This window comes from Amorphotheca resinae (assembly GCF_003019875.1).
Source record: "Amorphotheca resinae ATCC 22711 unplaced genomic scaffold M430scaffold_1, whole genome shotgun sequence".
NCBI lineage: Eukaryota > Fungi > Ascomycota > Leotiomycetes > Helotiales > Amorphothecaceae > Amorphotheca > Amorphotheca resinae.
In genome coordinates, this window is record NW_020194471.1 from 1,851,387 (window position 1) to 1,868,819 (window position 17,433).

General features: G+C 49.3%; 9 protein-coding genes across 9 annotated transcripts; 4 read left to right on the forward strand and 5 right to left on the reverse strand.

The window, feature by feature from the left end:
* Positions 1 to 1,359: 1,359 nt before the first annotated feature.
* M430DRAFT_24118 (hypothetical protein) lies at positions 1,360 to 2,381 on the reverse strand (the record flags this gene model as incomplete). The annotated part of the gene is made up of 3 exons (XM_024865015.1): positions 1,360 to 2,028; positions 2,082 to 2,306; positions 2,379 to 2,381. 3 exons carry the CDS (start codon positions 2,379 to 2,381, stop codon positions 1,360 to 1,362), a joined length of 897 nt encoding a protein of 298 aa, XP_024725230.1.
* An 832-nt stretch (positions 2,382 to 3,213) lies between these two features.
* Positions 3,214 to 4,499, forward strand: M430DRAFT_157774 (hypothetical protein). The gene is made up of 3 exons (XM_024863322.1): positions 3,214 to 3,255; positions 3,330 to 3,430; positions 3,477 to 4,499. The coding sequence occupies exon 3, from the start codon at positions 3,507 to 3,509 to the stop codon at positions 4,377 to 4,379; it is 873 nt and encodes a 290-aa protein (XP_024725231.1). The 5' UTR covers positions 3,214 to 3,255; positions 3,330 to 3,430; positions 3,477 to 3,506; the 3' UTR covers positions 4,380 to 4,499.
* Positions 4,500 to 5,173: 674 nt separating this feature from the next.
* M430DRAFT_24120 (hypothetical protein) lies at positions 5,174 to 6,042 on the reverse strand (the record flags this gene model as incomplete). Its single annotated transcript, XM_024865016.1, has 4 exons — positions 5,174 to 5,251; positions 5,302 to 5,809; positions 5,865 to 5,925; positions 6,015 to 6,042. The coding sequence occupies 4 exons, from the start codon at positions 6,040 to 6,042 to the stop codon at positions 5,174 to 5,176; spliced, it is 675 nt and encodes a 224-aa protein (XP_024725232.1).
* Positions 6,043 to 6,750: 708 nt separating this feature from the next.
* On the forward strand, positions 6,751 to 7,461 carry M430DRAFT_32337 (hypothetical protein). The gene is made up of 2 exons (XM_024866149.1): positions 6,751 to 6,911; positions 7,044 to 7,461. The coding sequence occupies exons 1-2, from the start codon at positions 6,769 to 6,771 to the stop codon at positions 7,399 to 7,401; spliced, it is 501 nt and encodes a 166-aa protein (XP_024725233.1). The 5' UTR covers positions 6,751 to 6,768; the 3' UTR covers positions 7,402 to 7,461.
* A 136-nt stretch (positions 7,462 to 7,597) lies between these two features.
* M430DRAFT_157804 (hypothetical protein) lies at positions 7,598 to 8,745 on the reverse strand. The gene is made up of 2 exons (XM_024863325.1): positions 7,898 to 8,745; positions 7,598 to 7,694 (listed from the first exon to the last, which is right to left on the reverse strand). Exons 1-2 carry the CDS (start codon positions 8,511 to 8,513, stop codon positions 7,639 to 7,641), a joined length of 672 nt encoding a protein of 223 aa, XP_024725234.1. The 5' UTR covers positions 8,514 to 8,745; the 3' UTR covers positions 7,598 to 7,638.
* On the reverse strand, positions 8,746 to 9,908 carry M430DRAFT_157803 (hypothetical protein). Its single transcript, XM_024863324.1, has 2 exons — positions 9,789 to 9,908; positions 8,746 to 9,688 (listed from the first exon to the last, which is right to left on the reverse strand). Exon 2 carries the CDS (start codon positions 9,506 to 9,508, stop codon positions 8,978 to 8,980), a length of 531 nt encoding a protein of 176 aa, XP_024725235.1. The 5' UTR covers positions 9,509 to 9,688; positions 9,789 to 9,908; the 3' UTR covers positions 8,746 to 8,977.
* Positions 9,909 to 10,176: 268 nt separating this feature from the next.
* M430DRAFT_62925 (hypothetical protein) lies at positions 10,177 to 12,076 on the forward strand. The gene is made up of 3 exons (XM_024869020.1): positions 10,177 to 10,644; positions 10,722 to 11,593; positions 11,643 to 12,076. The coding sequence occupies exons 1-3, from the start codon at positions 10,572 to 10,574 to the stop codon at positions 11,910 to 11,912; spliced, it is 1,215 nt and encodes a 404-aa protein (XP_024725236.1). The 5' UTR covers positions 10,177 to 10,571; the 3' UTR covers positions 11,913 to 12,076.
* Positions 12,077 to 14,121: 2,045 nt separating this feature from the next.
* Positions 14,122 to 15,237, reverse strand: M430DRAFT_157856 (hypothetical protein). Its single transcript, XM_024863328.1, has one exon. The coding sequence runs from the start codon at positions 14,934 to 14,936 to the stop codon at positions 14,364 to 14,366; it is 573 nt and encodes a 190-aa protein (XP_024725237.1). The 5' UTR covers positions 14,937 to 15,237; the 3' UTR covers positions 14,122 to 14,363.
* Positions 15,238 to 16,103: 866 nt separating this feature from the next.
* Positions 16,104 to 17,033, forward strand: M430DRAFT_32338 (hypothetical protein). The gene has a single exon (XM_024866150.1). It carries the CDS (start codon positions 16,196 to 16,198, stop codon positions 16,790 to 16,792), a length of 597 nt encoding a protein of 198 aa, XP_024725238.1. The 5' UTR covers positions 16,104 to 16,195; the 3' UTR covers positions 16,793 to 17,033.
* Positions 17,034 to 17,433: the final 400 nt, after the last annotated feature.

Below are 17,433 nucleotides of genomic sequence, written 5' to 3' on the forward strand. Positions count from 1 at the left end.
GGTCGTATTTGGAACACTCTTGCTCAATCTGGGACTCACTAGCAAAGACACAGCTCCGGACCTGACAGTTGAGAAAACTAGCCGCTATCACATGGTCAGTATATCATTTGCATCTAGATGCTTAGAGAGGAACCCCACTAGTATGGAGTAGAGATCTCAAGAACGATCCATGTGACACGACGAGAAGCTCCACATCTTTCCCACCGGTTGTTGAACTTCCGCTTTGTCGTAAGCGTTGTAGTCAGGACGACCGGAGCAAGAGCTTGTAGATAAATAGGGCATCAAGAAAGGCGAGGTAAGGTGCTGATGTCGATCGTGCTCTTGTACCTAGGCTCTGAGCATCACGAAACTCCATGTTGCAGAAGTCACATCGCGCCGCCATCTTGCCAATGGGGAAAGTGCAAGTATTGGCTCTAGAACGAGACACTTCGTAAGACTTTCACTGTAGTTGTTGATCTAAAGGATCGCGAAAGTGTAGGTAGATCGAAAGACTAGATAGATCGCGAAGGTGATAGACAGAATCAAAACAAACGAGTGAATCGCGAAGACGATAGACGAGAGAGCCTAGCCATGAGAGGGCTGCTTACAATCTAACTCACTTCAAGTTTGAAGAAGCTAGGTATGTAGAAGTAGCATTTGAGATATATATAGTAGTCATTTATCAGACTTCATTAAAAAATCAAGTTCAACACAGACAATAGGTCGTTCACGTAGAGGCAATTGACCAAACAACCAGACCTGTGCTGTGAATTGACTTACTTCTGGGGACTGACCTAGAACTGTGAACTAACCTAGTTCTGTGAATTGATTTAGTTCTGTGAACTGACTTGGTTCTAGGAACTGATCTAGAATTGTAGACTGACGTACACTGTGAACTGACCCAGTTCTGGGTGCCGTCCTCCTTCTGTACATTGATCTCGTTCTATAAATTGACTTAGGACTGTGGACTGACCTGGTTCTAGAAATTGACCTGTCCCTGGGAACTAAGTTAGCTTCTAGAAACTGACCTGATTATGCGTATTAGCCTAGGACTGTATACTGACCCATTGCTGTGTACTGATCTGGTTCTGTTGACTAACATGGCACTTTCTACTGACCCAGTACTGTGAACTGACCTGGTTCTGTGAAGTAACCCACTACCGTGAACTGACCTTGTACTATATACTAAGAAAACAGAAATTGCACAAATCCCCAATCTATAATTGGCCACTTGACCCCTGATTTAAACACACAAGAGGGAGGAAATAGGAGAAGTTATAGGAATCTCTCGTGTCATTTGCTTCCAAACGCCCCTTTCATTGAGTAGTAAAAAGGCATGAAATCTGGTGTTGATACAGGGTGATTTTCACACATACGCGCCTATTCCTCCATCTTGTCTCCATCAGCTGGCTTATCTTCTTCTTTTGTTTCTTCCTCATCCTCATCTCCCTCTAATTCCTTCTTTGCTAACCTTTCAGCCTCCTCAAGGATATCTTTTGGCACCTCCTCGTGTCTCCCCTTTGTTGGTCCGTCCAGGTTGCTGATCCAGGTCATCTCCAACTCAAACTCCTTATCCTTGTTGTCGGCATGCGCAATATATATAATTTTGGCAGCTTCCTTGACACCATCCTGAAGGCTCAAGTTTCCGGAAGCCAAATCCAATTTCTCTAGCTCGGCCTTCGCACTTTGGCGCCCCTTGCCTGTGGCGGCACCATAGTATCCCCAGTATAATCCACTTGGCTCAATCATATAGAGCGCCGGTCCACCAAACTTCTTGCCCTCAACCTTGCCTCCTGAGCCGATAGATGGGCCACTGCCGACCTCACCATCAACCGGTAGCTCGACCTCGGAATCCCAGCCTGCTACAATCGCGGTGATACCGAAAGGTCTGACGGAAGAGTACAGGGTATAAGCTTGAAGGTATCCGCCCATTCGGCTGGCAAGATCCTTGGTGGTGATAGGGGTTTTGTAGACTTGGCGCCAGCTTGCTGCTTCGTCGCGTGCACGGGAGACAAAATGTCTGCCATCTGGGACGAGACCAGAAGAGACCTAATAATGAATTAGCATACTGTCTATAAGTTTAAAGACTTGGTACGACATACTACACCCATATGTCTATCAATCGTTGCAATACGCTTGTTCGCGCCTGGCTTTAACAGCTTGCTGGTGATGACCTTCTCGACAGCCAACACAACACCATCTTTACATCGAATGCCGATGGAAGTGCCACCGTTCTCAACTGCCTTGACTGCATATTCGACCTGGAAGTTTCGGCCGTCGGGAGAGAAGACGGAATTCGTGAGATCATAGCCCGTACCTATCGACGTCTGCAGGGAAGAAGACCATTGTTAGTACACGTCTGCCCGATATCATGGGCGTCATGGGTCTGTGGAGCTTACCATGATGACTACTGTGTAATGGAGATCTTCGAACGTTCAAGAATGGAGGGTTGAGATGTAGTCGAGAGGCAGGTCGAAGCTCTGGATTACACAGGTACACACGGTCGAGCTCCAACCGCCAGGCAACTTGAAGCCGCGTCTGAGATGAGTGCCTGGTGTGTGGCCTGAGGCTTGAGGCTTACATCTGGCTACGTGGTCACGTGATATGTGATGATCCCCATGACACCTCAGATGACCAACAATCAAGCATTTTGATCTACATGACTTCGACAAAGCAGAGAAGAATGTCTACACGGAAACCTCGACTGGACTCCACAAGCCAACAAGACAATCAAGTTATCCTCTGCGGCAAAGATAACTTCTGTCATAGGTAGGGAAATTCACAAATACCTTAGCTGGAACCCAAGCGGTCAGAGACTCTCTCCCCGTGTCGCCCGATGATTGGGAACTGGCGACGACGGTTCGCTGGTGCGGCGCTAGGCTGCTTCAGGCTCTCATGCATATCGGTCTGATGAGCAAAGATATTTAATCTCCTTCAACCCCTCCTTTCCTTTCACTTTCACTTCCTTTCTTCTTCTCCCTCCCACCTCCTCTACATCCCTACAAATCAACATCTCGACCAGAGGCAGCTCTGCTGAATTGCCATTCCTATACCGAGTAGCTCTCGAGATCTCGCCTTCAGTACCTTTTGTTGCTCCTCTTTGTTCGCTCCCTCCAACCCCGCGGTCGCCTGCCCCACCCCCCCGGTTTCCTGCTTTCCGTTTCTCGCAATACGCGTTCCTCTCTGCAGTACTTTCTACTACCTCAAGTACATACATAGCATAGTGAAATAAAGCAAAAAAAAAAAAGCAGATTATCTTGCCTTTCTGTCCACAAAGTCTGCTCCGCTCCGCTCTCGCCAATTCTTGCACATTCACACGTCTGACTCTAGGGTTGTGCCTTATATACCAGACTTGTTCACTTTCCCGCTCTGCATTTCCCTGGCTTCTTTCTTGAGCAACAAGGCTCTTTTCAAACTCGGTCTTGCATTCCCGAACTACATTTGCAGCAAGGTATGCTGCATATCCTTTGCCCGTTCGGCAGGCTAACAGGTGCAAGGTACCTTAGCAAACGGACCCTTTGAACACGATGGCCACGCAGGAAGAGCTAGCAGCTCTCTTCGCCCGCAACCTTTCCCTTCACAATACATACGTCGCTCCCGTACAAGAGCCTCCAAAGGTCGAAACGCCGATCACGTACTCGATCTCTCAGCATTATCATCACTCCGCACACCTCGCTGCTGAACAGTCTTCGCCCTCAAGATCTGCGTCGGAGCCCCCACAAACTGATCAGCTCACAACAGAGATTATACTGTCTAGACATGGAGTAGATGTTTCTACCCTCTCTCCCTCTCAGGTCGACCTCTTCCGGACAGCGGATTCGGGTCAACAAATGCGGCTGGTCGAGCTTTGGCGAATATGTCCTCCTAATTACGGCGGGCATGCTTTGACAAATGGTACCGTGAACTTTCCCGTCACCAGTTTTGAACAAGAGGAGACCATGGCTAGGCTACGGTATGAGCGCCTGATGCAGGAAGAACATTCGTCCCGAGCCGGTGGAGATCCTCAAGCTCTGGACAGCGAGTCCACCATGAGCGACGAGAGTACGGCTACACCTATCACCCCTATCCAGGGTGGTGATGGACGATGGAACTCAGCAGAACCATATATGGTATCAGGCTACGCACTCCTCGCACAGCGTGAATATGAGCAGTCAGCGGTACCATCGAAGGATGTCTATTCCCATTTCGGCACATCTGTCGGCGGACCGACATATAATCAAGCCACGGACCCTGTTTACAACACCGTTGAAGACATTCACAAATTCCCGAATGTTGGCGGTGACTGGGCACGGCTTCTCGAGCAACGTCAACAGGCGATGGAGAATCAATACGGCTCTTTCACGCAATTCCAGCACAACGCAGGTTTGACGATGGCGGGAGAGGATGAGGAGATGTTGTAAATATCACATCGCATAAGTTGATAGGCATATTACACAGTCCGTAGAGTTTAGTTTGTTTCTGGGATGGAAAGAAAGGGGCTTGTTTTCAGGGCGGAGGATATTTGAGGTTTGACAAGGGCACGGGAATGAATTTGAATGACTGGCAGGCAAGTGGTGTTGGGATGGGGCTCTTTATGCATCTACTCTCTGTTTCATGTCTCCAACTCCTGATTAGGCTGGTGAGGGTTGAGTCCCGGCGTCATGTATAGAGAAGGCGTACGGTACGTACTTCTGACCCCGATATCCCTCCTTTATCCCCTCCGAAACCCCTCTCTCCCCCCACTGTCAAGGTATATCATCACTCTTCCTCTCCTCACCCGAAAATTCGGAACGTCTGAGGTGCGTATCCTCAATCACCCTTCCCCCAATCCCGAGGCGACTCTTACTACTTACTTGAAAGCACAAGCCCAAGGACCCTGGCTTCCACTCCTAACTGGCCAATCTCTGGATCCTGGACTCGGACCCCGTGCTCCCTGTTTCTTGTTATTGTCTCAAGTGTCAGCCAAATAATCAATCAATCACATTATTCATGGGTTTTGAAATTTCGTGGTCAAGTGATCTGTCTCATCGTTCTCGCCGTGCTGTGCTCGTGGCTACTGCTTCAATTCAAATATGTATTCATTGGATATCTACCTACATAAATCATCAGCAAGCAACGCAGGACCCAGTTCCTCTTACTACCAAAAAAGTCACTTCATAATATCAATAAACCCTTAAAACGCCATCCCGTCTCCCCTGTCCTCAGCCCTCTCTCCCTACACCCCAACCGCATGACTGAAAACCTTCTGCGCCAACTGACTCAAAAGTCTCGCTTTATCAGACTGCGGTAGATCCTGCAAGGACAATCAGCATCTACACAATCAAGCCATTCAAAAGAACCCACCTGGAAAACAGCATAAACACTCTTCCCCTTCGCATCCCTAATAGCTCCGAGTCTATTCCCCGCTACGGCACCCGCCAGCATGCCCGGAAAATTGGCGACGATGAAACCCATAGCACCACCGGACAAGCCGCCAACAAGGCTCCAGAACTTCCCCGTCGGCGCGCCCCCACCCTCCGCCATACCCTCCTCTCTCAGCATCTCCTCAAACACATCTCCAAACTGCTCGCTCTCGAACTTCTCCTTCTCCGCATCGCTCTTGGCTTTGAATCCGAAACTCGCCCACGGGAACCCGCCGCTCCCCGCTTCAGCGTCGGGACCTGGTGTCCCCTCGTCGAAGGCTGTCGAGGTCCCGGAGTTATAATAGGCGCGCGCGGCATCGTACTCGCTACGTCGGGTTTTATCAGAGAGCGTATAGTAAGCGTCGTTTATGAGCTGGAATTTCCGGGTGCGTTCAGCCCGTTCTGGGGAGTCGGAGGGGACTCTATCCGGGTGGGTCTTGAGCGCGGCTCTAGGAACTTGGTTAGCTTAGGTTTTTTGAAGGGGGATGAGAGGAGAGCTGGTACTTTTTATAGGCATCGCGGATTTGCTGCTGTGTTGCGGTGGAGGGGATCCCGAGAGCCGCGTCTGGGGAATCATTGTTCAGTATTGAGGTGTTCGCAGGTCAAGTGAGGGAAGGCGGGGCCCGTTATCTAGTCTCGGGGAAACGCACTTACAGTAATCGATAGGGGGTCCTCCACTCATAGCGACTCTTCTTTCCTGTCTGAATATTGAGAAACTGAAAGAGTCAAGAGAGCGACCGTTTGAGGTGTGTGCTTTGGAGAAAAGAGGGCGGATGACGGGCAGGTGATTTGAGATGTAAAGGGTCCAAGATGCAAGAATGCCTGCCCCTCGTTGAAAGGACGTCACCTGTGGCGTAACCCACCTAAACAAGCCACATTTCAGAATTTCCAAGATCAGTTAGCCCCCCTTATCGAAGGGGAGCTATTCCCTAAACAGCTAGGCCGCGTCCGGAAAATTCCAAAAATCACGTGAAACACGCACACACCCCGTATCCGCTTAGCGCTACGCGGGCCGTACGGGGACTGGCGCATTATTAGCGTGTTCCTGGAAGCGAGCCCATCTCTCTCTCTCTCTCCTCACCGCTCTCGGCTTTTTAATTGGAGGGGCTGGTGAATTGTGAAGTTCTGGCCTTCAGCATTTCGCAGTTCTCTCTCCATAGCTTTTTTCCCCGTCTCCCTTACCGGTCTATCAAAGCATTATTTTCTCTCCCATCACTCTCTCTTCCCGATCATCCGTGCACTCTTACTATTCCTCTTTGACCATCTATCTCAATTGCATCGGCTCCTGCTCTCTCTCTCGATTTTAATTAATCTAGAAGAGCTGCTATATCTATCTTATCTGTCGACCTACCTTATCTAGGTGATAGATAGGTAAAAAAAAAAAAAGCAGCCCCGGGAGGAGAAAAATATGGATTGGTTTCAAGGCTCCTCAGAAGTCAGCGGGCATAGTAGCCATCATCGTCGGAAACACCACGACTCCAAGCATGAATCCGCCCGCTCGATTTTCGGCTCCGGCAGCCCTAGACACAATTCCTCACGCTCTTCATTCTTCGGTACGGCTCCCCCTCCCTACCTCCCTCACCCCTCACGATCGCGAATTCGGGGGAACGAAACTAGGTAGCTATGTTGTGATGGAGAGGAGAGAAGAGAAAGGCTGATTGATCGACTAATTGGCGCATTTACAGGATTCAGCACCGGTCGCTCCTCATCCTCTTACTATAAGCGCTCCCCCCGCGATGGGTACCTGCGCAAGCTCTACTCGAAGCTGCGCCGTCTGCTGCGCGATCTGATGTACTACCTGAAGAAGAACCCCGTCAAGGTCTTCATGCTGGTCATCATGCCGCTGTTGACCGGCGGCGCCTTGACGGGCCTGCTGGCCAAGTTCGGTATTAGGATGCCCGCGGGTTTGACCAAGCTGTTTGGGAGTGGTGCGGCTCGTGGCGCTATGGATTTGGGGAGGAGTGGCGCTGCCATGGGTGGCTTGGGAAGCTTGGCTGCTGGTATGGGCGGTGTGGCTGGTCTGGCTAAGATGTTTGTTTGAGCTGTGTTGAGGGAGTTGAAAACTGCGAGGGTTTGAACGGGAAACAAGCGATGTGACGAGGCGTTTGGGGCGTTGGATACCAAATTCGAGACGAACCGAACGGGATCTCGTTCCCTTCTTGGACAGTTATTCTTTGCAAACCTGTAGGAACGAGCAATCGCTGTCGTGGTTCAATTTCATCGCCATATCATGAATAAATGAGCCCAGTGAAATGATCTATTAAAAAACTATTCCCTATCAGTAATGCAAATGCAATTGCGAAGAAATTCCCATCATCTCCCCTTGCCCTTTTTCTTGCTGGCGACAGGTTTCCTAGGAGGATGTCTTTCCTTTTCAACTTCTCGCTCCTCCACAAAAACCTGCACTCCATTGCCCAAATCATCGCTCTGGTCCTCGTCACTACTACTACTGTCAACGTTTGTAGGCTCGTTGCGAACTGAGCCTTTTCCCCTCAATCTCGGATCAGATGCGGAACCCCTGGCTGCAGCAGGGTAGCTTCCGATCGGTGGACTGCGGCGCAATGAGGAGTACGCGACTTCGGTAGGTACAGAGACAATGCGTCGGCCTTGGATGTATTGCTGAGGAATTGGTGGTGGATGGCCGGCGTCGACTTGGTATTCAAAGGGGTCCAGACCGAGAGACTGTGAAGAGGCAGAACCTCGTCTTGAATTAGGTACCCAGTCCTCCTCGTCTGGTAGGAGACGTCTAGAACCACTGCTTGAAGAAGAAGTGGGTCGCGTGCCTTCAGAATAATGACGGGCTTGTCCTGATTGGTATGCGAATTGTGGGGGTGTCGTGCCGTGATGTTTCTGAGATGTCGAGGAGCGCGGTCGAGGAGGCGAGTTGCGACTTGAACTTGCCTGTGGATAGTATCCCAAAGGCGCATATGTGATACCATCTGCCCCAGCAACCAGCATACCCGGTGTTGCTGCTGGTCCTGAAGGACGTGGATCAGGCTCCTCTGACCGTTTGGATTTCCCCTTTTGACGACTTTTGGGCTCCACGACTGGCACCGAGACGAGCTGCCGCTCACTTCGCCGTTTTCGTTCACCCCCGCTGCTGGAACCGCTTCCTTTCTTTTTCTTGCCCTTAGTGCTTGCAGCCGCCTGCATACGTTGCCGTCGTCTCTGCAAAGCTTCCAGCTCCTCTGGATCAAGCTTCACTTGTGATTTTCCCTTTTCCTGGGCGCGGCGAATCCGAGCAAGCGCAGATTGCACAAGCGCCTCCTCCTTGTCCCGAAGAGCAATTTGCAAAGCATTACTATCGTCCTCATCTGACTCCTCTGAATCGGACTCAGACTCAGAAGAATAATCCGTATCATATGTATAACCCTTCCTAGCCCTATATGTAGAGGGCAAATCTACCCCCGTGAAATGAATTGACTCGTTAGTATATCGTTTTTTCTCAAAATTCAGCCCAACGCCTTGTGTATCTGTATCGTCGCTATCAAGCTCTTCAACGCGTGCTCCTTCCCAAGCCGCCCGCTCCCGCTCCCACCTCCTCCGCCTCTTACTCCCCTTCGGCCCCGGTGGTCTTCCCCATAAGGGCACAAATTTGGGAGATCGCGGCCGACCATCTAGACCGCCTCCCCGGAAAAAGCCTCATCGATCGGTTTGTCCATAAACGAGGCATGTCCCAAGATACTCACTCCGCTCGCGCCAATGAGCCAGAGGATTGTTGAGATGGGAGATGCAAAGATACCGAGAGGTACCGAGACGATGAGAAGACCAGTGTAGAGTTGTGACGAAGTAGCGCGGAATACGCCGATATCGAGATCCCTTCCATCCAGCTTGCCGATACCCCACATGCCGCCAACGACGAGCACAATGACGAAGAGGAGAAGAGGGTTTGTGATCAAGCTGTAGATGCTGAGCATAACAAAGACCACGGCATAGTTGCTGGAGAAATGACCGAGGTTGTAGTTCACGCGTGATTGAACTTCGCCGAAATTCGCGGGCTTCGACAGTCTCTTCAGGTCGAGGAACTCGGAGAGAGGCTTGAGGTTGGAGAATCTTGCTGCCAGTGATTGGGATCGTACACCGGCGAACCTATCAGAAAGATTCAAACGCGACGTGAGGAGGTCGAGAGGGATCTGTATGCGAGACATGGCGTCGAGGTGTTTTGGGTCGTGAGGGAAATGCCGAGGCTTGTTTCGAGGAAGTAATGGTTGTCAGATGTTGATCAGGATGGGATCGAGTAGGCAGAAGTGAGTTCTGGCTTGATCAGGTTCAATTGCGTTTGGATGTCTTTGTGGATGATATTTCGAGATCTGTTCAAAAGATAGAAACTTTTTATGTCAGCAGCCGTGATCGTCTAAGGTAAGGCAGGTAGAAAGGAGTCTGGAGGCTGAAGGTAACCGACGATAGTAAAATTAGATAGGAACTAACCTCGTTTCGACTTCTATGAATCCAAGGGCGGCTGTAGTGAGAATACTAAATCTGTCGGGGCAGTGTCTGCGTGAAGGATGCGGTACTGTGAGTGCGTGAATCGTGGTGTCGAAGGTAAAGTGAGAAGAAGGGGTCTTGGAATCTCCCCGGACCAGGACTGCCGACCGAAAGAGGATGGATCAAGGCGTATTTGCGTCTTCAGGGGGTTGCTGGTGCTGTAAGGTAGTCCGTAGATAGTCTGGAGGTAATAAAAGCTGCTATTATTGGGTTTTAACTCGAATCATCAAAAATCTCCCCTGCAACGGGACACCTGGTCGCAAATCGATCTGCTCAGCCGTGCCTGGCTGCCTCAGGATGCAATACCCGTAGCCCTGGAGAGCGAGGCCATCTCTCTCTCCTCCACACAAAGCGAAACGAGGATCAAAGGTTGAGAGAAGAGAAGGTTGTTGTGTGTGCCGCCGGACTCGTCTTTATATAGGTCTCCGCCCGCTCCATCGCTCCTCCAGCCGACCGCCTCGGACATCTCAGCACTCGTGAGTCGTGCAGTTGCTTCGTCAGACAGGCCAGACGCTCAGTGGAGTCCCCCAAGTCAAAAGCATATTGTCCAATTCGCCCGCCGTCTGGCAGTCTTGCAGAGCATTGGGACGCTAAACCGCCTCGGTTCACAACTGCCGCCCGCCGCCATTGAGCAAGTTCGCGCATTCTTCCATTCGAGGCTCGATACGCAATATTAAGACACACGACACATCAGCTCGACGTCTTTACCGTCGACAACCAACAAAAATGAGGCCGTCCCTCTTTACCCTGGCCGTTTTTGCCCTCTTCATTGCTGTCGTTGCAGCTTGGAGCAAAGAAGGTACCTCTCCTCGCCCAACACCTCGCTTTTGCTGCCCAATCTACTGAGACGTGTCGATAGCTAACCCTAAACCACAGATCAAGAAATCTTCCGTCTGCGCGCCGAAGTCGAAGCTTCCGAGGGTCCAGGTGTGACTTTCTACGATTTTCTAGGCATTTCTCGATCTGCCAGTCAAGAAGAGATCAATAAGGCCTACCGTAAGAAATCTCGACTGCTGCATCCTGACAAGGTCAAGCAACAGTTCATCGCCGAGAAATCCACCGGCAAGTCCAAATCGAAAGACGCAAAGAAGAAGCCGGGAGTGCATGTCTCCAAAGGCCCCACGCAATCAGAAATCAAGGCCGCAGCGAAGGAGGCCAGTGATCGATTTGCGCGCTTGGGGATAGTAACCAATATCCTGCGAGGAGAAAACCGCGAACGCTACGATCATTTTCTGAACCATGGTTTCCCCACATGGAAGGGGACTGGGTACTACTATGCGCGATTCCGGCCAGGATTGGGCTCGGTCTTAATTGGGTTGTTCGTTTTCGTCGGTGGCGCTGGGCATTGGCTTGCGCTTTACATGAGCTGGCATAGGCAGCAGGAGTTTGTCCAGAGGTATATCAAGTTCGCGCGCCATGCTGCTTGGGGCGAGAATCTGGGGATTCCGGGATTGGACGGCAATGGGGCCGCCGCTCCCCCAACCAACGCTGATGATGCCGACTTGGTGCAACCGATAAACAGGAGACAGAGACGAATGCAGGAGAAGGATGCAAAGAAGGATAAGTCCAAGGCAAAAGGTGTGAAGTCCGCCAGGGCATCGCCTTCCGCGACACCTCCTGTTGGCAGCACCGGCCCTAGAAAGCGGGTGGTGGCCGAGAATGGAAAGATCTTGGTCGTTGACTCTGTTGGCAACGTCTACCTTGAGCAGGCGGACGAAGAGGGGCAAACCCATGAGTTCTTGCTTGATGTACGTCCCTCCACTGTCTTATCTGAGATTCCGAACTAACCCCCATCAGCCCAACGAGTTTCCTCAGCCCACCATCAAAGACACGGCGCTCTACCGCCTCCCTGTCTGGGCTTACAATCGACTAGTCGGACGCATCCTCAACAAGCAGCAGCCAGACTACGAAGATGAAAAAGATCAAGTGGATGCAGACGAGGTACTCCCCTCCAGCAGCAGCTCCGGAGCTGAAGATTTCGAAGTCCTAGAGAAAGTCAAAACAACAGCGCAAAACGGGAACGGAAAAGCAGCTAGAAAGAGCAAAAAAGGCGGGCGTGGTCGGTAGAACCTTAAAAAAAGCGTGTTTCTGATTTATTACTGTACAATATGGGTTGTGTGGCTTAGACAAAAGAAAAGATAGTGGGATTTCATCGACCTTCTTTACACCGAAGGGAAAAATCCAAATCATACTCGTTTCTTCGCTCGTCCCAGTTATTCAGTGTCATGTATAGAGAGATTCGCAAGTCCCTAGCTCCAGCTCTAATTTCCTCCAACAGTTAATAAATCGCAATCCCGGAGCCGTCCCTCCCCCCTTCTCTCTCCAAACCTCCTATTATTAATATTCACCCAAACATAAGGTATAGAACAAGTCTAGCAGAGCAGACCATATCTCTCCCAAGAAAAAAAATCATAAGAGAGCACTATCCCAGAAACCACCTGTACCTACCACCCAGTCAATCAATCAATCCCTGCACTTCACTCTCTCTCTCTTCTCATAAGTAGAAAATAAAGGGGACATGCAACGGAGCAAATAGGATCCCTGAGCGTGACTAGTAGAGGGAAAGGATACTAAGTTTCAAAATATCTTTATATAGAGTATAGCTACTAGGGACACCCTGTCTCCAGCTTAAACAGAGTTCTGTGGCAGCTAGATTGGAGATACTAAAGTTGAATGGTTGAGAACTATTACTTGAGGCTGAAATTGTGTTTAAAAATTGGCTTGTGAAAGATACTAACTATTGAAGTGCTAGGCTTTTAATGTTACTGTTCCTGACCTTGGACTTGCTAAACTCTAAGCATGTTTAGAGCTTGGAAATTTTTGTAAAAATCAAGATTTTATTTTATGAGAGGTACTGAAATGCCAGCTCCTTCTATCTAAGGCTTTGCAAGCCAATCTTTAGATATAGGACATGTAGCCTTTGCTACCTATTGTGCAAACATGCCCAGAGCCTTTGGTCATATGCTCTTTATTCCTAATAACTTCTAAGAACTCTTTTTTAAGTTCTTCTTAATTTAGGCTTAATACAATAAGAATTAGTCTATTACAATAGAGTAGAATCTTCAATTGGCAGTTTCAATAGGTTTAATAAGGAAGGGCAAAGTTTCTAATGAATAGAAGATGAAGTTTGAGATTGATTAAAGCTTGTTAGTTCTCTTATAGTTCTAAGAAATTCTATAAGAGTAGGGCTAATGCTTAGCGTCTGAGTCATTGCTGCTAAGGTCTTGTTAATCAATATTAAAATCTTGTATTACTTAAAGCATATTTAAGCAATACTTTAATATAGTGATTAATGATCTAACTAATCTTTAACACCTATTTGCTTGTGTATTCAAGAAATTGTATACACAAATAGGGCAAGAAGAAATAGAAAAGTTTTGTTTAGCCATCTCTAAAAACAAGAAATTCCTAATTAAGAAGGGCAAATTAAAATTCTTTATAGACTTAAAATCGATAGAGATTATTAAGGATTCAGTGCCTGAGCAATGCCCAAGAAAACGTAAGAGAGTGCTAGATAAAAGTAAACATCTAGATATAATAGTTTAAAACTTTAAGAAGAATACTATAAGCAATATCAAAAGCCTAATTAAAGGTTATTAGCACAAGCTCAGCACTGAATCCTTAGAGATCATCATGAGATTACTAATGATATTGTGGTGTCAGTGATATGATATATTTTTAAAAAGATGCACTATTAACTGTACCACGATATATTACGAGGTGATATTTTTAGGTGATATGATATGATATTCCTATATCACATACTATTGGAAACCCTGAGGGCGGCCGCGCCGGTGAAGGCGATTTTGCAGATTTTGAGGCAGAAGGATCGGGAGCAGGAGGAGGGGAGGTTGGGGGAGGGTGATGAGGAGGATGAGCATGGTGGTGAGAGGGTGGGGTTGAGCGCTCGGGCTACGAATGCGATGGAGTGGATGGAGGTGGCGAAGAAGAGGGCGGAGGGTTGGGAAAGGAGGGCGGAGGCCATTGCCCGCGGCGGGCTGGGGGAGGTCGTGGATGGTAGGGAGAAGCTTTGAGTTTGCGGGTGGTCAAGCTACGATGCCGAAACATGGTGTACCGAGGGATACAGTGAGCCGGAAGGAATCAATGCGATAGAAAGGAGAGAAACGAGTGATGAATGTTGGCGAGAAGGAATCTAGCTAAGTTGGGAGACATGTGCGATTTGCGGATGGAGTTTGAGCGAAGAGATACCCACTATGGTTCAACAGGACGGTTTGTTCATACCTAACATGTTCTTCTTCAGCCTCTAGTATGCAAAAATTGAACGTTTTCCTTTTTTTCGGCGACGCGGATACGAATCACCCAAGTTCTTTTGGGTTGTGCCTTATTTATTTAAACCGTAAATAATAGCTGTCTCGGTTGGTCCAGCCAGTCTGCCCAGTCAACATGGCCATCCGCGCCGCCGTGATTTCCTGCCCTCCTTGACCTGGCAAAGTCGCCCGTCAGCTCCATTCACCCCCTCCCTGTGACGCGTAGTTAGTGCCGTTCTGAACAGTCGTGCTATCCACGAGGAAAAGCCGAAAAAAGCAAGGGGTCATAGTCTGGAGCCGCAGCAAAATCGCACTCAAGGATTTGTCTGCATAGAATGACGGCGTCGATCTTAGCTTGCTCTTCCGAGATGCGATCACCCTGGTTCTGTTCCCAGGTGATGGCTTCGATTTTCGCACTGGTGCCGCCCTCGCTTGGCTTGACAGCAAGTCTGTAGAGCTCCTTGTTTGTCCAGCTTCGACGGATGGATATATTACCATCCTGATCCAGATCCAACGTGGCTTTATCTGTCAGGGCTTCATCTGTCGTCGCTTCATCCATCAGAAGTTCATCTATCAGCTCTTCATCCGTCAGCTCCTTATCCGTTGTCGCTTCATCCGTCGTCGCTCCATTCGTCGTCGTCGCTTCATCCGCCAGCTCTTCATCCGTCATAGCTTTAAAGATCCATTTGTCATCCATATCCCGAGGCCTGACACCGCGTTTGAGCTTCGCGAAGTCTGCGTCGCTGATACTCAGACCCCAGGATGCTGTCGCAGGGTTCTCCATAGTATGTATATGATCTGTGAATTGCTTTGCAAAATGCATTAGCTACGAGCACTGAAACACCTTGGCTATGTTCTAAGGTTGGTACGAACCCGCAAAGCTGGGCCAAATCTAGCTAGGTTTGAGCCTGCAAAGAGTTTTGCTCAAACTGTTCGAGAGGGGAACGTCGAAGACACGACACTCGTGAATGGGTGCACGTGAGCGACCCGGAAGAATCAAAGAAGAGGAAGACAAAGGCCAGCGATTTGGTGTGAAATGGCGGGTGTTGCCAGACTTTTGACCCAGCACTTTAGGTACCCAGGTATGGATGACTAAGGCTTTGGCCTCTGCCACCGGTAGCAATTCACCAGGTTATGTCTAAACCGACCAGTCTCTTGTCATGCACCACGACTAACAACAGTCAACAGCCACGCCGCCGCCCCGCATTCCCCATCCTGCCCAGAAATCCGCGCGGCTGAGCTTGCCCGCGCCACCCCTTCGGCCGCATGGAATCATGCAGATCATGACCTTGATTTTTCTTAGCGCTTACTCCAAGTTATAAAGGGGAATATCACATGCGGTCTAAGGTATCTGAAACCTCGACTCTGCTCACATTAGCGATGCCACTTCGTGCCCAAATTTGGACATCTGTAAAGCCCGGTTGGCCAGTGTCTAAAAATATAAAGGGGAATGTCACATGACACCTAGTGGGCCAGCCTCCTGGAGTCCTGTGCCCCTGAATCGGAACGTCGTGAATCGAACCAGTGCTTCTACTAACAGGGCCGCTACCTTTCTTCAGGCTAGATTTTGCTTTTTACAGTAGCCAAAGCGGTGAATAATAGGGGAATCATATACACATAGGGATGCGGCTCTATTCTAAGCTTACGTCCCAAGCCTATGGGTAGGCCATGCTCGTGGCTATGGTCGTCGGCAGGCTCGCCATGCCGTTGTTCGAGGCGCCCCCCTCCCCCATCTGACGGGATCCTGGACATTCACGATCCAACAACCAACTCCTCCCAGACTGTCAGTTGGATTACCATCCTTAAGGAAGCATAAATCCTTTAGAAAGCATCATCCTTTAGGAAGTACAATCCTTTAGGCAGGACTTTATTCACAGGATCTAGTGAGTATATAGCTAGAAGATCACACTCATTTAGTATGAGCTCTTTAGTCGTTTCAATCAAATCAATTTCTACCCAGTTGTGATTCCTATACGCAACTGATACAGACCCCTTCGGCATTTACAACCTATAAAAAAGAAACCCTTGCAAATCTTCAACGTTCACAATAAAACAAACCAAACCTGCAAACATCCTTGAAAGATGGCCAAATTCTCTTTCTTCTTTCTCCTTGCATCGCTACTGGGTGCCGCCTTGGCCACCGTGCCAAACCCTGTCTATCGAGCTGATGCACGCAACCCCGACAAGATCAAAGCTACTGGAGGCTTCAAGAGCTGGGGCAACAATGAGGCGATCACCCTCATTGAGCACGTGTCGAAGGTCTACGCAAAGGGCCATAGGCAGGGGCAGGACCCGTGGATCTCCACCTCGGGCCTGACTTCAGTCGCTCAATCGGGCGTGGTGGACAAGCCCTGCTGGGTTTACACCATCGACACGAGCAGTATCGCCTCAAGTTTCACCGAGGTCGCAGCAGCGTATGCGGCGGCGGGACAGACGTATACGCATGCCAGCGAACAGGAATGGGCAGCAAAGCTCGAGATCCCTTTGGCATCCATCACCTCCTTCTACCAACTGAGGAAGGACGGGAAGAAATCAGCGACCTACACTTGGGCAACCTGGGAGGCGGCCCAAAAGGCAGCGCAGGAGAAGAAAGGATCGAGCTCGAAGAACCCATCGAGAGACGAGACTCCCATAGTGAAGAAAGCGGGTACTCCAGGTGCTGCCGCATTCCGGGCATAAGATAATTCGCTCAAAACTAGTTGGACCGAATTTTCTTGTACGGGGAAGGGAAAGAGACTGTCCAGGGATAATCGTCTGGACCGGATATTCTTGTGCAGGGAAACACGGCCAAGTAGAGTCTTCAGACGTGTGGGATCTTGGTAGGGGCGTATGGCGTATGGCGTATGGTGGATCGTTGTATTTGTCGTTCGTTACTTGGCTTTCAGGGGGTAACATAGAAACTGAGTAGCTCAATCGAGTGATATTTCATAGAAAGCTTTTCCTGCGAGAAGTCGCAGCCCAAGCGAGCTTAAGTGATGGCTCGTATTACTAAAAGGTCCTTAATCTTTATAAAGCTATTTTTACGGCGTTTATAAAAGAGGCTACCCAATATAGCTCTATCGTCGTCACCATCGAATGTCTTGTCACAGGACCGGCTCCTCCACTGAAGTCATTCCAACAGTAAAAGAAGAAATATTGATTGGAAAGAGTAGCAATCTTATATCGAAGCCACATTCAAGCCACGGACGTTGCGTGCAGCTGCTTGAAATGCTGATATGCAACAAAATTGATTAGATTTCTCACATGACAATGCATTATGTCGGAAGAACTTCCCATTTCCTGTGTATTATGGTCGGTAACTGATTGATTTTGACGAGGGG

What these genes read in the sequence shown, in the direction of transcription:
- M430DRAFT_157803 (XM_024863324.1), bottom strand. Translation starts at nt 9,508, where the DNA reads ATGTCTCGCATACAGATCCCTCTCGACCTCCTCACGTCGCGTTTGAAT.
- M430DRAFT_32337 (XM_024866149.1), top strand. Translation starts at nt 6,769, where the DNA reads ATGGATTGGTTTCAAGGCTCCTCAGAAGTCAGCGGGCATAGTAGCCAT. An exon ending in TCCTCACGCTCTTCATTCTT is followed by an intron (nt 6,912 to 7,043) that starts CGGTACGGCTCC and finishes TGGCGCATTTAC; the next exon opens with AGGATTCAGCACCGGTCGCT.
- M430DRAFT_62925 (XM_024869020.1), top strand. Translation starts at nt 10,572, where the DNA reads ATGAGGCCGTCCCTCTTTACCCTGGCCGTTTTTGCCCTCTTCATTGCT. An exon ending in TGCAGCTTGGAGCAAAGAAG is followed by an intron (nt 10,645 to 10,721) that starts GTACCTCTCCTC and finishes CCTAAACCACAG; the next exon opens with ATCAAGAAATCTTCCGTCTG. An exon ending in CCCATGAGTTCTTGCTTGAT is followed by an intron (nt 11,594 to 11,642) that starts GTACGTCCCTCC and finishes AACCCCCATCAG; the next exon opens with CCCAACGAGTTTCCTCAGCC.
- M430DRAFT_157774 (XM_024863322.1), top strand. Translation starts at nt 3,507, where the DNA reads ATGGCCACGCAGGAAGAGCTAGCAGCTCTCTTCGCCCGCAACCTTTCC.
- M430DRAFT_157856 (XM_024863328.1), bottom strand. Translation starts at nt 14,936, where the DNA reads ATGCATTTTGCAAAGCAATTCACAGATCATATACATACTATGGAGAAC.
- M430DRAFT_32338 (XM_024866150.1), top strand. Translation starts at nt 16,196, where the DNA reads ATGGCCAAATTCTCTTTCTTCTTTCTCCTTGCATCGCTACTGGGTGCC.
- M430DRAFT_157804 (XM_024863325.1), bottom strand. Translation starts at nt 8,513, where the DNA reads ATGCAGGCGGCTGCAAGCACTAAGGGCAAGAAAAAGAAAGGAAGCGGT. An exon ending in CCGCAGTCCACCGATCGGAA is followed by an intron (nt 7,695 to 7,897) that starts GCTACCCTGCTG and finishes GTCGCCAGCAAG; the next exon opens with AAAAAGGGCAAGGGGAGATG.